The sequence below is a fragment of the Terrapene carolina genome, unplaced genomic scaffold, assembly GCF_002925995.2.
Source record: "Terrapene carolina triunguis isolate 2854851 unplaced genomic scaffold, T_m_triunguis-2.0 Scaffold192, whole genome shotgun sequence".
Classification (NCBI taxonomy): Eukaryota; Metazoa; Chordata; order Testudines; family Emydidae; genus Terrapene; species Terrapene triunguis.
In genome coordinates, this window is record NW_020664543.1 from 18,906,277 (window position 1) to 18,923,472 (window position 17,196).

Here is a 17,196-nt window from a genome sequence, read left to right on the forward strand (position 1 = left end):
GCACCCATAGGGACAAAATATCTCAAAGAACTCAAGTTCCTGTAAGATAAATAACCTCTCCTTGGCTTGCTCCACCAGCCCACCCACCCCGCCTGCCTCTATTCCCTAAAATTGGAAAGAAGCCGCAAAACAGAAATGCAGGCACAGATATGCAACATCCTCAGAGATTGCTGCCATAACACTTACTGCCAAGAATGTCAGCATCTAGTTTGGCTTGATTCCTAGTGTGCCTTTCAGATCTCCTCCTGCTGACTCAAACCACCATCAACCCTAATACCAGTCTGTGAAATACTAATAAGTAACACGTATCAAGTAGTGGACTGTAATCCTAATTAAAAAGTTAAACTCCAGTAACTATAAGATCGAACTGCTAAAGACATGTTTCCTAAATAATCTATACCAAGTAATACCACTTGAATACCTTCCCTTTTTACCTTGGTTTAACTATTTGATTTGAACTTACTAATGCTTATCCTTTATACTGAACATATCACGTCAATCTGGTTTAAAGCTAACATTTTTAATCTTATTCCTCCTCCTTCCTGTTTAGTGCACCTCCCAGTTTGAGTGCTGGGATATTCAGGGCTTGATGCTTTTGTGCATCTCCTAAACAAAAAGGGGCAGATTATGAAACAAGCAATTTTATCATGTTGATGTTACTTTGGCCCAATATATTCAATTTTGTTTCCTTCTCACTAATGACAGCTTGGTAATAGACACAATTAATGGAGTTTGAGCTCTAGATTTAACATTCTGATCAAGGCAGAGGTAGCTTTTCTAAAATCTACTAAAAAAAATGAAAAATAAAAAGCAAGAACCATGTATCAAAAAATATATATTTTACCACATGGGAAACGGATCTTAGAAAAGAGGACAACAATCACAACATATTTTGGGGTAAGGTTTGGTCACAAAGCACTGACATGTCTAGCTGTCCCGTCCTTCTTAACAGAGAGTATCCAATGCTACAAAGAGCTTATCTAATATGCCAAAGACTTTTAAAATAGGGAACATTGATAGAGCTAGGCTGAAGCTTCATTTTAGCAGCTGGCACTTGAAGAAGAAGAAGAAAAAAAAGAAAAAAAACACATGGTGGACTTGCCCTGCAGTAGCAGATTTTTTTAAAATAAATATGTAGAACAGCCTGACTCGAGGCTCCCACGCCTACTGCTGTTTTATTTGGAGAAGACAATTCCCATCCCTAAAACAGCAGCACAGGAAATTAAAACATTTCAAAGCTATTGCAAGGCAAGTGCTATTATATTTTATTTAAAAAGAATCACCCCTCTATTGCTAATCTAGGAGGAATTAAGCCACACATGAAATGGACCAATTTTATATCTGAAATTCTGGACCAGCACTTTCAAACTTTTTTTTATTTCTATTGGTTTCTAATTCTAAGTAACTTTTTCAGTCCTACTGTACTTGGCGTCATCAAAACTGCCAAGATAGTGGCTATCTTTCATTATTTACTATTTTAAGATGCTTAAAAACAATTTTTTTTTTTTAGTGATTAACTCTTTGAATTTAATGACAGGAATTAAATATATGTACCACATTGGAGTTTTCCTTTAAAAAAGAGTAACAGAATCTGACATTATAATATAAAGTCACTAATTCAGTCTTCCTAAGTCCAGATACACTGTACCTGCAATGGATATTTACAGCAACCAGAAGTTTAAATATGCGACTATCACCTTGATAACTGTGGAATGCAATCAACTAGTTAAAACCAATTCATTAGTACATCATTTTTCCTAGGTAATTATGAGGCGCTGACAAAGTTCCAAAGCCAGCATTATCAACACCTACAAACTATAAGGCAAAGTAAAATAGTATTTGCTTTGGATTCTATGCAAGCCATGCATGAACAAATCCATACTGAAGCTTCCAGTTGAAGAACAGTTTATGGGGGTGCAGGAATTTAAAGCAATTCGGCATCAGCAGGCACTCCAACTCAGACTTTTGCAGCTGTCGCGGCAGAGGAATTCCCACACGTAGGGAAGACACCAAGCCACCAAATCATGAGGGGACTTCTTAGATGCAATGCAGCCAATACAGCTTCCAAGCATTCAGAGGGCTCAGCTTTTTTAATTTCATTATCACGGTTAATACTCTTCCTTGGGTTCGTCTGCATCACTGGCATCCGTTTCACTGCTCTGCGACAGATCTTGATGGTTCTCTACTTTGTTCAGTTCCAGAAACCCGGTAATGAGCTTGGCAACTGCTTCCACGTCACTATGGAAAGGAATGAACGACGTTCGAATTAATGGAGGTGTGGGGCTGATGAGCCAGAGCAAAAGCACTCAATGCTGAATACAGATCTATCTGAAGACCCAGTCAATATGTGGAATAAGACTATGATTAGCAACTCGCATAGGGCCTGTCCAGATTCATAAGCTGTGTGCAACTTTTCCAAGCTGCCATTATAATCAGAAAAGTGACTAAAGTGGAACTTCATGAGTACCATTCTCCCAATGACTTTAAGACAAGAGGAGGTTTCCATTCACTAGTCAGAATATTTTCTAACAGCCCCTGCTTTACATTCCCTTGCAAGCTAAAGAACCTGTGGAATTCTTTCTGCTTCTTATCACTAGTAATAAAGATTCCTCAGTTAGTTAATAATTGTACTTATGCAGGAGGCAGAAGATAATCTGCCTCACTCTCTCATAGCTGCACTACTTCAGCAGTGCTAACAGAAGGAGAAAGAATGAGGTAAGCAAAAACACAGTTCTAACTTGAAGACACACGGGGAGCAGCACTTTTAGGGAGTATAAATGCACTTGAAATTGGGTGGTCCATTTAGCTTTCAACACACTTCCTGCCACACAGAAGTATCTGATACAGGTAAAGCTATTGTTACTGAGATATGATGCAAGATTTTAATGTCTTCCATTAAGTCAATTACTCTTAAATGGTTTATCTAAAGCCCTTAAACATTTTGTAACGTTCATTATCACTCTCAACCTATCTCAAGACACCACATGCTTCTATCAAAGCTGTAGGGTGACCTCTACACGTTTCCTTCTGTAGAGAGAAAAGAATAACTATTAAAATAATGTCATAGAAACAGCAAGATGGAAGCTGTCTATTCTCTCCTTAAAATTCACCTCTGCTGTGAGGCCTACAAAACACTCAACAATGGCTGTGACAGCTGCTTGTTACACTTACAAATCTCATTGCCAACTTGTGTTCTCGTCTTTTTGTTGAATCTTGATTATACTAAGACTGTGAGCAATTTGGGACAGGGACTGTCTTTTTATAATGTGTCTGTACAGTGCCCATCACAATGGGTCATCAGTATAAATAACAGCAATAATCAAGGGGCCTTTTTTTCCTTTTGATTGAACTACAAGTAATAAAAACAACTATTAGAGGCCTAGAATGTCTAATATTGTAGATCTCATTACACAGTTGCTCTTATTCTCAAATGCCTGTGACTCAAATCTGTAAGGGTTTGAAAATCATAACTTGAATAATCCTAAAAATAGATTAAATAAGACTACCAACAGAGCTTGGACAATTCTCCCAACAGCCTCCTATAATCCAGCCATTGGCCCTATAGTTAATACCTACTCCTCTTATACACACACTCATAATTGAAAAGAATAGCTCATACCTTCTACAGCCCATCACTGCGCTCTGGGTCAGAGGGTGGGAAAATCCAGTGACAAATCGTAGCACTACCAGGTAACCCTTCCCAAAGTAACGCACTTTCTCCTCTTCCACGTTCACATCTCGAATCTCATTCAGCGAAGCTGCCACTGTTAGCAAAGGCAGGGGAAGAACATCAATTACAGCCATTCCCAACATTGCCACTTCTGATTTATATGACTGGGACTCTAAGCTCCCTCTCTCTGCTTTAATAATAATAATGAGCCTCTGTGCGAGGCTTCAGGCCTGCTGCCCTCCTCCCACTCAGCTGGGTGTGCTCTACACCGCAGTTCTGGGATCCCAAACACCACCAACTGTGGTGAGGGCAAACAAACCCGGATCTGGATGCAAAGCAGAATGCACCAACTGGTATAGTTTGCTCTAATGAACTGGTACAGCTGCCCAAAGATTGACAATCATCCATTTATTACTTATGCTTTCCTGCTGTTTTTCCCTCTTTCCTTAAAGAGGGTTTGAACTGTTTTCTGTATCAGGTAGTTAACAGCTGTTAAATGTATTGAGACTGAGCAGGTGTTGAAAAATTCACCATTCAGATCAGTCACTTTCAGAGCATCTCCTGGCTTCTGGGTCCCCATGTTAATTAGCATTTCCTCTCTGTTTCTGGTACAAATGCCTACTCTCAAGAAAACATTTGCCTATTGTTCAGGACACACAAAAGGGGAAGTTCATGAACATTAACGCTCACTCCTTCCTTCCCCCTCCCCCAAAATCTGTTTGAAATTTCATCATAATATTTAAGGAGGTTCTAAATGCTTTCAAGCCACTAAAAGCTCCCAACTATTTAAACATATTAGGAAGCAGTTTGATTTAGTCAAGCAAGGAGAGCAGATGTTTAGAATTCAAGAACATCCTGGGTTCTAGTTCCAATTTAGCCAAGGCTCACTGTGACCTCAAGCAAGTCACTTAACCTGGGTTTGACTACTGTCTGCAGCTATGCAATTGAATCAGATGCAGGAACCTCAGTGGAAACCAGATGCAACATTTAAACTGAGCCTTCCTGGATAAGTTCACATTTTTAAAAACATTAGGATTTTGCATGGTGTATTCTCAGAATACTCTGAGGGCATTTGTTTTTTAATTGCTGTTCCCCAAGCCCAGCCATACCATAATCAACACTTCTTTTTGCTGCAGTGTGCACTACTTTAGCTCGATCTAGAATTAAACTATCCCTGGTGGGGGAAGCTACCTGTATCAAGGGTTAAGAGACCATCTTGCAGAGTAACAAACCAACGGGGGGTGCATGATGCAACAGGAAAAAGAGTAGCCTGTTAGCTATCGCTATGACAGAGGCTGTGAGCAGGAATTCTCCACTGATAATACTTCTATTCTAGTCATTCATTGATTTATACTATGCTCCTCACCACTGTACCTGAGTGCCTAGAGCTGTATAAAAGAGAAAAAAAAAAGAATCAGTCACCATGTTTGTGAATATACTTATTTCTAATTCTCATCCTCCAGGTCCCTGATGGGCTGAAGCTCCCTTGGGACTCCTCCTTCTGACAAGCAACCCCAGATGCTCGTGTAACATAAAGCTGAACGTGCTGCTTTCATTGCATATCCCACTCAGGGAAGAGACCTCAAACAGCACCTATTTCTCTAGCATGGCAGCAAGAGAACTGATCCTGTCCCAGTTTCTCATTTTTATTTCTGATGTACAGTGTTACCAAAACCAAATTTCCAGATAACACGAAGGTCACCCACAACTTCGGTTGCTTCTGAGGTACTGCTTTTCAACACTGTCATCATCCTGGTACTCTCCCCAATACCAGCTCCCATGTGTACATCACAAAGTGAATCGAGTTTCCCCTCCTCTTTGTGCTATTCAAGAGCAGCTTCTAGAGCTCCAGTGAAAGCAACTGCTCAGTGCCGTGAAGTGACCAGAGCCCTTAAGAGCTGGGTTTGATTTCAGGAAATGCAGATTAATTAAATGGATTTTCTGTCTTGCATTTTCTAAGCAGGGATGGACAGTAAACAGTACCCAGAAACAAAGATCCAGTAATGATACACCATCTGTAGCTGTACACACATACACACAATAAATATGGTAGCTTAAAATTGAAAGAACTATAACTCTGCATTTCCACAGCATTTTTCACCCAAGCATCTCCAATTGCTTTACATACATGCATGGAGCCTCAAAACACCGCTGACAGATACATATCCTATCCTTCTGACAGATGCAAACAGACACAGGGTTAAGGAGATCTAACCAAGCCTGCAAAGTGAATCAGTGCCAAATTAGGATTAGAACCTAGAAGTCTCAACTCCCCTGCTCCAACCACTCGATTTCAGTATCTCTCACCATCAATATTTGCAAAGCACACTGCAGATTTCAATACATTAAAACGGGGTAAAATAGAGCCACAAATGTCAATATGCCCCAAGAAAGCCCTATAGTAGTGTGTAAAAACAAAAACAAAAAATCTGTGCGCTCTGTCTATACTGTATAAGAGACCTTTAGCAATGTGGTATGCTCATTTGCATTTTAATACCCAGAATGCTTTTGCAGCTTAGCATGATGGTGGCATCTGCTCTCTGGAAACCAAAGAGCTAGGAATGGATAGAAATGATTGACTGAATGCAGAGCTCTAAAATAGTTTATAAAAAGATTTGCACATAATTCCACCTTCTCTGCCCAACTCTCACACTTTACTTCTGGGAGAATTCTACACTACTGCATGAGTGCATAACTAATAAGCCACACATTTTTAATTTTTTTGCACAAAAAAAAAAGCTTCTGCCAAAATGTTGCTACAGTTTCCCCTTTTGCCCACTACAGGGCGCTGTGGCACAAAAACAGCAGCAGCTCCCAGCCAGCGAGGGAAGAGAAAGAGCCTGCCTTTGTCAGGCCAGCTCAGGAGACAGGGGTTATGGGGAGACAGACAGCGTGGGGTGCTGGGGGGTGTCAGACGGGCTCATAAGAGCTAGTGGGGGAGGACAGACTGGGGCAGGGGCTGAATGGGTGTGGAGGCACAGGGGGAGGGAGATGCAAGGCCACATGGTGATGGGGGAGGGGGTGCAGAGCTACCCAGGGACAGAGGGTAGCTGAGTGGGGGCACAGAGACACATGGGGACAGGGGAAGGAGGTACAGGGACACATAGGGAAAGGGGGTGGCTGACTGGGGGCACAGAGACACATGGGGAAGGGGGTACAGAGCCACATAGGGATAGGTGGGGTACAGGGCCACATGGGGATGGGGGAGTGGGTGTCAGAGTGGTGGTGGAGGGACACATGTGGACAGAGTGTGCAAGGACACACGGGGGTGCAGGAACACATTGGGACAGATGTGCCTGACTGAATCGGAGAGGCTAGGGGTCAGCCAGGGTCTGCATGGGGGAAGCTCCCTAACAATCCCTTCCCGCATCCCAAAAAACCCTGTTCCATACTTTTCCCACCCATACCCCAAAACCCTCTAAGTTCACACCCAAGCTCCTTCCCAGCATTTACTTCCCTCTCCCTCAGCTCCTGCGTTACCCCTGACTCTCCCCAAGCCTTTGCACGGCTTCTGAGGGTGTGGGAAATACGGTTCTGTATTGTAGTTTAAACAAATTTTTACTCAGAGTTCTGTATTAATATGCCTAGTAAGGAAACTATTTGTCAAAAAATATTTCCTGAATCTTTTATGTTGTATGTATTGTTACAGACATACTTGCTGACAGGTATTTTGAAATAAATGACCAAAAATAATTAAAAATGGTGTGATTATTTTGTGTTATTTTGACAAATAAAATATGCAGAATTTTAAAATATTGTGCACAGAATTTTTAAATTTTTGGTGCAGAATTCCCCCAGGAGTAACATTTGGTACCTACAGAAACACCTACTTTCTTACCTTGTTCATGGCCTGCTTTTGAGAGGGTCAGTATTTTTTTGTAAAGGTTGAATGTTTTAAGGAAGACTTTTCCCTTGTCCTTGTCAAATACAGCTTCCTGTAAAATTGCAACACATCATCAATTGTATCCTTTTCTTTTAAATAGGAAGGTGGCATTTACAACCTCCAAAAAAATGAACAGCCCAACACTCACCTGTAGCAGTTAGTTTCTGTTATCATAGCAATATGAACTTAATAGTTTTACTTATACTCACTCCTGTCCCATTACTGGATTATGAAGTCAAAATTTTGTTCTTGGCTTCCCCTCAAACCCAGACTTGTCTGAATCTCACACACTCTTTTCAGGACAGAATTTAAGTGGTTTTATTTTCCTTTAACTATAAGCTATCCCTGGCCTTAAGACAAGATGTCACACCTTGCAGAAACTGAAACTTGCTCTTTAAGTGTGTGTGTGTGGTTGTCCCACAACCCCCAAGCTACAGTGAACATAAAATCTACCTACACCTTTCATTAATAACAGTGACAGCTACGAACTGGGCAAAGTTTTTGACTTACACAATATGGTGACGTTTACATTAAAAAGAAAACATCCCCAGGATTAGATGGCTCCAGGGACTGGTAACAGAACAGGGCATCTTTCGCATCTGGGTCATTTATTCAAGTACAGCATGGGTTAGTACAATGACAGTCTTCCAAGTGCTTGTGAAATGAGTTGGTAACCTCAGTCCAATTTCTGATGGACAGTTGTCAACATCATTTTAAAACATCACAAATAGCACTCTCCTGAGAGTGGGGAAATGTTGAGTGGGACTGGAGGTAGATCTGTCCTATAGTTGGTAGGCCCCTCCATGTCACTAGCAGGGACAGCATGTGCGGGAAGCTTTCACTAGTAACTTCATGTGCTACTCCTGTTCTCTTAGCTGAAAAATCACATGTTGCAAATATTTCAGCTTATAATTGCAAAAATATTCTACACAAAACAATAATACGACAGATATGTTTGGCCAAGTCTTGTCTTTAAACGCCAATTCATCTTTAACAATTTTTCCTGTACTATCAGTATAAAAATTACCCTCCCAGTTCACATTTACTATAAGTTACCAATATAGCTACATTTCTCAACAGTGTCTGACAGTGTAACTTGTTTACTTGGATTACACAATATTAATGATCATCTGGCTGCTGAAATCGACAGCCAACAAATATTTTAAGCCAGCACAACCCACTTCCTGTCTTCTGAGTTCACAGCATATGACTTACCTCCCACTCCTCCAGATTCTGTGCAGCCACAAAGAGACACCCAGCTATATAGAAGAGTTTCCATCCCAAGCTGTCTGATCAATACAAGATACACAGTATTAAATACATTGTTTGAATAGCAAGCAAAAGATAGTAAAAAAGGTCACACACACCCCCTGGGAGCAAAATAAGAAAGACATGTGCATTTCATGACAGATGTTTTCTTCTTCAACAGTAAGATATAGTATTTTAATAGTGTTTTTCCAGGATCAAAAAAAGCAGAAGTGATTCCATTGTAGAAAGTTTTTTGTTGTTATTTTAAAAACACTGGAATCAGTGCTATACAGAAACTGGCAGGATTGTACATAGTTCTGTTGTGGATACGATTTTTTTTCCTGAGAACTTGAGATACTGAAATACTTTAACCAGGGGCTCCTATAAACATGTTCCTCCTTAGCCTGTGATAACCCAGAGAACAAGGGTGAGAGACTGGGGATATTAATTTATTGAAACAAACATGTTTTCTTCAGACCAACAAAGGAAGCAGTCAGCACATCTTGCCAAACACATATATAAAATGTCACATGCTGGAAGTGTTTACACAGTTCAATCTGTCTTAAGTGACTGTTCCAGGGACTAACAATCAATTGCTTAACAAAGGTCTTTTACTAAAGATGGAGCAGAACTGGGCTCAGTATGTTTGGGGGGACTCCAGGGCAGTCTCTTAAGAAAGGATATTGTCTTTTACAGGTGGTGCCTCATATAGGTTTCACTGTATTTTGTCCTGGAAAAATATACTGATTATATTGGTAGTATAATGCACTGTTCCAACGGTGTCATTTGAAACAAAGAGGGATGCTTATAGGATGCTCTGCAGCTTTTTATTTATTTATAGGGGGGGGGGCATTTGATGCAATCTGATCCATTCCCAAAAGAACAGATAAAAATACTTCTAAAGAGCAAATTTTTGATGAGCCCCTAGGATTAGTTCTCTCTGGCAGGAGTGACTTAGTAGCATCCAGAGAGGAGTACTTCTATCAGAGGCATGGGACACTCTTCAGTTTGCTGGCAGAATTTTAACAATACCTACACTCCCAGTGGAGTTAAAAGAATCTATTAGCTAAGCTTTGTAAAATGCATTGAAACATAAAGCATTACAGAGTGCTAAGTATCACTGTTATAAATACTCTGGGGATGTGGGAAAGCAAGACTGGAAAGCAGCTGCGGAAATAACTAAAGAGGGAGAAAAATAGAAGAGCATGGGGTAAAGTCTGGTGAAGGCAATGGGATGCTGCTAAGTTTTAAGATTTGTACCAGCTCCTAGAGTTTACGGTAGGCACTTTATTAGTTAAAAAAAAGTACAAGATATTAAGGAGGATCAGGTGGAAGCCAGGGGAGAAAATCATCAGGTGAAAGAAAATTCCAACAGGAAAGAATAAAACTCTCCATAAAGTAATTGAACATTACCTTCACTATAGTAAGCAGCAGCCAGACCTATGGAAGATATTCCTGGAAAGAGAGGGGACAGGTATGATTTAAACATGCAACTGAAGATATCTAAAAATTTCTTTATTTAATACACACACCCAAGTTATGTCCATTAATTCTCACTGAAAGAAGAGCTAGCTTTGATTGCATTTTTGCTGTCCCTTTTGATTGTTAACATCACTCAATGTGGAGAGCAAATAAAGCATTTCTTATTAAATAAAATATAATTCTCTCTCTTTCATATAATTATACCCTATTTTTAAAATGGGGAAACTGAGGCACAGATAGGAAAAAGTGGCTTGCCTAAGGTCAGGCAGCAAGACAGTGACCGAATCAGGAACAGAACCAGGTGCTCCAACTCCCAGCAAGTCTAACCATTAAACCTTGCTTCCACCCAAGGACAGCACTACTTTGAGTACTGAGGACATGCATATTAAAAAGGCTATTCTTAGCTGCAAGATAAACTACCATGCTCTGTGGGACCAACAGAAACCTGTGCATGCACTATTGGGGTACACCTGTGTCATAAGGGTTGCCAACTGCTGTCACATATCCAAGAAAATTGTTGGACAATACCTCATGCACTGGAATGCCTTACTTCAATTATAATGTGGACCCGGGCTGTCAGTTTAACAAAATGTGTTTACAGTATTAAAGGGCAGTATGGTCTAGTTGACTGGGAAATAGGATTGGGAACCAGGATCTCCTGAGTTCTACCACCAACTCTCAGTGTAATCTTGGGCAAACAACTTACCCACTCTTTGATTCTGTTTCCCCATATGTAAAAGAGGGATAGAAACACCATATCTAACTTGCAGGGGGTGCTGTGAGGCTTCATACTTTACGTCTACACAGTAGACAAGAAACGCTATCTAAATGCCAGAGGTGAAATCCTGGGCCCATTTAAGTAAATGGGAGTTTTGCTGCTGAATTCAGCGCGCCCAGGATTTCTCCCCAAGGGTTTATGGATAGTCAGCTGTGTCTTCATGCTATCCATAAGGGTCAGTGGAGACTAAAGTTGAAGTGATTTCACCTTCCTAAATAATACTTCCCAGAAATCTTACAAGTCATCTTAATGAGATTTCTCTCGGGAAACATTTGTAACCCGCTTCCCTTAAAACATGCATTTAAATGGATTTAGTCCTATACACACTATTTGTGGCTGGCATAAAAATACAAGCCTAGGAAAAGCAGGTCCAAGTTATTCATTCATCGCTTCATGTATGGAGAAGAATCATCAGTGTCTTACCAACAAAGAGAGACCAAGATCTGATGCCAGGTGATCTCTTCAAATGCAGAATGGAACTTGTGCGGTTTTCAAGCAACATGTACATCTTCAGGAGAAATTCCCTACAGCCTAGTAACACTCATGAAACCTAGCTGGACAATGAAAAGGAGTAAGAACTTACAAGTTATTGCTGTACCCTTTGTCCTTCCTTTCTATGCCCCAATATTTGTTAATAATCTTCAGTCATGTCAATCTAGACCAGGAATCGGCAACCTTTGGGACGCGGCACGCCAGGGTAAGCCCCCTGGCGGGCCGGGCCAGTTTGTTTAGCTGCCGCATCTGCAAGTTCGATCAATCGCAGCTCCCACTGGCTGCAGTTCGCCGTTCCAGGCCAATGGGGGCTGCGGGAAGCTGCGTGGGCCGAGGGATGTGCTGGCCGCTGCTTCCCACAGCCCCCATCACCCTGGAGCAGCGAACCGCGGCCAGTGGGAGCCGCGATCGGCCGAACCTGCAGATGCGGCAGGTAAACAAACTGGCCCAGCCCGCCAGGGGCTTACCCTGGCGTGCCGCGTGCCAAAGGTTGCCAATCCCTGATCTAGATTATAATCTATCCAGGGCAGGGATATGGTGTTCTATTTACATGTAAAATACCATGCACATTTATGACACTGTACAATAATCACCATGGAGACTTGCAAAACAAGACTAACAAAGGTTTGAACCCTGTAAGAAATGTCTCATTCTTTCATTAAGGTTCCCTTCATTCCTAGCATAAGCAATATCCTTAGAAGAGTTTCCAAAACTGGCTGTCAAAATAAAATAACCATGGCAAGAAATTATTTTAATCTTTGAGCAATTGCGGCTTCCAACAAACACTCTGTTCTACCTATGGTGACTTCAGCACAAGCATAGTAAAGGATTTATTTTAGGGGTCCAGCAGGACGTGTGTGAGGGCAGGACTGATTTGGTCAGGATGGATTACCACTGAGGAGGAGACAACAATGGGAATAGCTTTCCAGAAGGTTTAAAACGTCTCTTCTAGTGGAGAACTAGTTAGGGGGGAGAGGGACTGGGGGAAATGACAATATGTTTTCAAACTGTTCTTCATTATGGTGATGAATACACAGCAACAACCCATGGAAGGGGGGATGGGATCACGTTATTTTTATGAAATACCATGTATACCACAACATTTTTAGTAGGCCCAGCAGAACAGGCTGTGGATGGTATACCAGCATTAACTGTGAATTTCCTCTATTTGGTTGGTTTGTGTCACAATCTTGGTATTACTTAAATGTAAGAGAGAGGAGAAGTGTTGTGCAGCCTTCCCCAAGAGTGTCATCTAGAAGACAGATGATCCTACCTACTGCACACATTACCTTTACTCACATTAACAGAGAGTAGTTATCAGTGGTTCACAGTCATACTGGAAGTCATAACGAGTGGGGTCCCGCTGGGATCGGTTCTGGGTCTGGTTCTGTTCAATATCTTCATCAATGACTTAGATAATGGCATAGAGTGTACAATACCAAACAGGAAGGGGTTGCAAATGCTTTGGAGGACAGGATTAAAATTCAAAATTATCTGGACAAACTGGAGAAATGGTCTGAAGTAAATAGGATGAAATTCAATAAGGACAAATGCAAAGTACTCCACTTAAGAAGGAATAATCAGTTGCACACATACAAAATAGGAAATGACTGCCTAGAAAGAAGTACTGCGAAAAGGGATCTGGGGTCATAGTGGATCACAAGCTAAATATGAGTCAACAGTGTAACACTGTTGCAAAAAAAGCAAACGTCATTCTGGGATATATTAGCAGGAGTATTGTAAGCAAGACATGAGAAGTAATTCTTCCACTCTGCTCTGCGCTGATTAGGCCTCAACTGGAGTACTGTGTCCAGTTCTGGGTGCAACATTTCAGGAAAGATGTGGACAAATTGGAGAAAGTCCAGAGAAGAGCAACAAAAATGATTAAAGGTCTAGAAAACATGACCTATAAGGGAAGATTGAAAAAACTGGGTTTGATAGTCTGGAGAAGAGAAGACTGAGAGGGGATATGATAACAGTTTTCACGTACATAAAAGGTCAGTACAAGGAGGAGGGAGAAAAATTTTTCTTCTTAACCCCTGAGGATAGGACAACAAGCAATGGGCTTAAATTGCAGCAAGGGAGGTTTAGGTTGGCCATTAGGAAAAACTTCCTGTCAGAGTGGTTAAACACTGGAATAAACTGGCCAGGGAGGTTGTGGAATCTCCATCATTGGGGATTTTTAAGAGCAGGTTGGACAAACACCTGTCAGGGATGGTCTAGATAATTTAGTCCTGCCTTGAGTGTAGGGGACTGGACTAGATGACCTCTCTAGGTCCCTTCCAGTTCTATGATTATTTGGTGAAACAAACTAAACCCTTAAGGCAATTGCAAGCAAATCAAGTAGTATATAAACCAGACACTTTTCTTACTTTAAGTGGCCTTAAAGACTTACTGCATTCTCACCCTTTCTCAGATGAAGGAACTTTAGCTGTTACTGCAAAGCTGACAGGGCATGACATAATGCAGTACCATGTGGAGGCAGTACATCTAATGGTTAGAGCTGGAGGCTGTCAGGATTCCTGGGTTGTATTTCTGGCTCCGCCACTCAGTCACTGGGAGAGTTTGGGCAAGCCGCTTAACCTTTCCATTTATCCAACTCTAAAATAATACTGAGCTTCCCCATAAGTGTGTTGTGAGTCTTTTTATTTGTAATGTGCTTTGGGATCATTGGCTTGAAAGCATTATATGGTTCTTTTATCCTGGGAGATCCTGAGCACTTACAATTCTTATTGAGTTCAATGGAGTTGTGGCTGCTCAGCACCTCTCAGGATCAGACCTTACAGGTATCATTATTACATTATTGAACTAACAATTCCTACGTCTGCAGCATCAGTTAGCGGAAATTTGGCTTTCAGTGAATGTTATCTGCCTACATTACAGGATTCTACATCCCTTACAACACAGTCAACAGTGCTTTAAATCGACATTACGAAGCAAACAGAGCCAGACAGCCTCATGCACATCCAGGTTCTGAGAAGACAGAAATGGCCAAATCTTGCTTCCTTACTCATCCTGTTGTTCTGGGATACTGCATGAAGCATACTTTTACTGTGGGTCACTTTAGACACAAAGTTTAGTTTAAAAAAAAAATTATAAAACCTAAACAGAAATATATTCATGATTTTTTTTTTAAATTTAAATGAAAACATTCCATGGACGTGATTCAAATACTTCCTAGCGGCAGGTGCATAGGAACCCGACAGTGAAACAGCCAAAGCTGAGTCAGGATCCTGCCTTAATTTCTGCTAATACAGAATCATTCCGCCCTTTTTACCTCTCTGCTCTGAATCGGTCTCCCTCCAATCAAATCTTAGCCCAGTCTTTCTAACATCTCCTGGCACATGTCCAGCTGTCAACTGAAACTCAGCGTGACCCAAAGCAAGCTCTTCATCTTTCCCTGCGGATACTAGGTGGAAAATATTTTGGTCTAGCACTGCAGAGGATTCACGGTTTTGTGTTTGTTCTATAATTCACTAGAAAATAGCGGGGGTGCCACATTATTCCTTCCCCATCCTATTATTCCTGCCATACTGCAGCTCTTGTCGTTTTATCAACATTCCGTTGGTAATTAATTCCTGCTCCTCGCCCCAGCCTCAGTTGCCTCAACAAGACGAAAAGGAAAGATGTGCTTGGACTGAGCTCCCCTCTGACGCATTAATCAGACAATGGCGTTTCCCCACCACCTCACCTCCCATGTAGCCACATCCACATCCTCACCCCCCATAGCCTGCTCCTCCGGCCCCCTAAAATGCCAGCCCCCCACTCTGTACAATCCCCGCAAATCCCAGCCCCGCACCCCCTACCGCCGCCTCACTCCCATCCCCCCGCACGCTGGGAGGGGAAGCAGCACCGTCACTGACCGGTTCCTTCCCGCAGCAGCGCGGCCCCACACGGACGCGCATCGAACGGGACTCGCCGCGGACTTTACTTCCCGAATCCGGACGGGAGGCGCCACACCATAGAGTCGTTGGACCCGAGCGGCCTCCGCGATCACAGCGGAGATTGAACAGCGCGCGCTAGAGTGTCGATACGCAAATAGCGCCGGAACTTCGGCGGCCATTTTTACTTCGGGCAAAAGTAATTCCCCCCCGCCGCGAAAATACCCACTAACTTCTGTGTATGGGCTTGGTGCCTAAATCCAAGATGGCGACCAACTTTAAATCCTTTCCGCCCATATCCAAAATGGCGTGTTAAATTAAGGTCTTACAGCTGCCCAAATCCAAGATGGCGTCTTACGTTAACTCCTTCCCGCCCAAATTCAAGATGGCCTGTTAAGTGAAGGTCTTACAGCTACTACCCAACTCCAAGATGGTGGCTGAGGCACTCTTGTAGTGAAGGCCTTAGGTAAACACTGTAGAGCCAGGGAGACTCCTGGAGGGAGGAGGATGGTTTTGTTGAGTGAGGTTAGTCTGCAGGACTCAGAGCTGGTGAGATCCAGGCAGTGGACCAGGACCTATTTTTCCTCCCTTGGTATCCTGCTGTTAATTGATTTATCTCGTTAGACTGACCTCACACTTGGTAAAGCAACCCCCATCCTTTCATGTATTTATACCTGCTCCTGTATTTTTCACTTCATGCATCTGATGAAGTGGGCTCTAGCCCACGAAATCTTATGCCCAAATAAATTTGTTAATCTCTAAGGTGCCACAAGGACTCCCCTTTTTTGCTGATACAGACTAACACGGCTACCACTCTGAAACCTGCTGTGGTTGGAGACAGTGAGAAATGTGCTGGTGAGTGAATCCTCCGACCTAGGAGGTAACAGAGCAAGAATTTCAGAGCTTGCATGGGAAGCTGGGGCCTAAACAGCTGCTCCTATTGTTTGTGCTATGGGCAGCCCTGTTCAGTCAGAGTATGCACACCACAGCTGTCACTGTAGCATAGCATCTGGCCACATGCTGGCACTGGTGCATGCATTATACAGCTACCAAGGAGACTAAGAGACCCCATAGTGTCACCGATGGTGACCACATAATAGCTTACACTTATAGCACCTGCCATCCCAAAGTACCTTATGTGCATTGACTGAGCTTCACAACCCTATGGAGGTAGGTATTGTTATCTCTATTTAAGAGATGAGGAAAACAAAGCCCCAGGAGGTCACAGAGCTGGGAATAGAACCCATGAATCCTGACTCCTAGTTCCTTATGCTAACCACTAAAAAAACACTGCTTTTCTATGTTTGCTGTTAATATATATGTGTCTATATATGAACAGCTACTTGTGCATGAATTTGGAGATAGAGAACAGCACATCTTTGGTTCAACGGTTTATATTCACGTAAACATACTTTCTGTTAGTCCAGTAAAAGAAATTAGGCTACTATACCTTGTGAATTTTTATTAGAAACAGTACATTTTGTTTTGCACTTTTAAACTAATGCTAAATTTTATCAGTGTTGCCACTTCTTGTCATTTTATCAAATGTCTTGCAATATTTCATGTTTTTCTTAAACCCCCAGCTCCTGGAGTCATGATATTATGTGATGATCTCATCTTATATATTTTTATAAGTATGTTTCTAGTCCTCATGGTTATGTAGAAAAGCTTAAAAATGCAAACCATAAGGCTCCAAAACTAGAAGGCAAATAAGAAGAATCCCAAAATTATTATTTTTGTACATCTCATGATTTTAAAGCCA

The 17,196-nt window shown here is 41.9% G+C and overlaps 1 protein-coding gene across 3 annotated transcripts; it reads right to left on the minus strand.

The window, feature by feature from the left end:
- Positions 1–1,464: 1,464 nt before the first annotated feature.
- On the minus strand, positions 1,465–15,595 carry LOC112124323 (cytochrome b-245 chaperone 1). 3 transcript variants are annotated; one of them, XM_026654537.2, is made up of 7 exons: positions 15,417–15,595; positions 11,485–11,611; positions 10,215–10,256; positions 8,769–8,842; positions 7,509–7,605; positions 3,620–3,764; positions 1,465–2,238 (listed from the first exon to the last, which is right to left on the minus strand). In XM_026654537.2, exons 2-7 carry the CDS (start codon positions 11,567–11,569, stop codon positions 2,109–2,111), a joined length of 573 nt encoding a protein of 190 aa, XP_026510322.1. In that variant the 5' UTR covers positions 11,570–11,611; positions 15,417–15,595; the 3' UTR covers positions 1,465–2,108. The 3 variants fall into 3 exon arrangements, with proteins under 3 accessions (XP_026510322.1, XP_026510321.1, XP_026510323.1); XM_026654536.2 differs by having other exon boundaries at positions 11,485–11,615; XM_026654538.2 differs by lacking the exon at positions 15,417–15,595 and adding an exon at positions 12,853–12,875.
- Between the last annotated feature and the right edge of the window lie 1,601 nt (positions 15,596–17,196).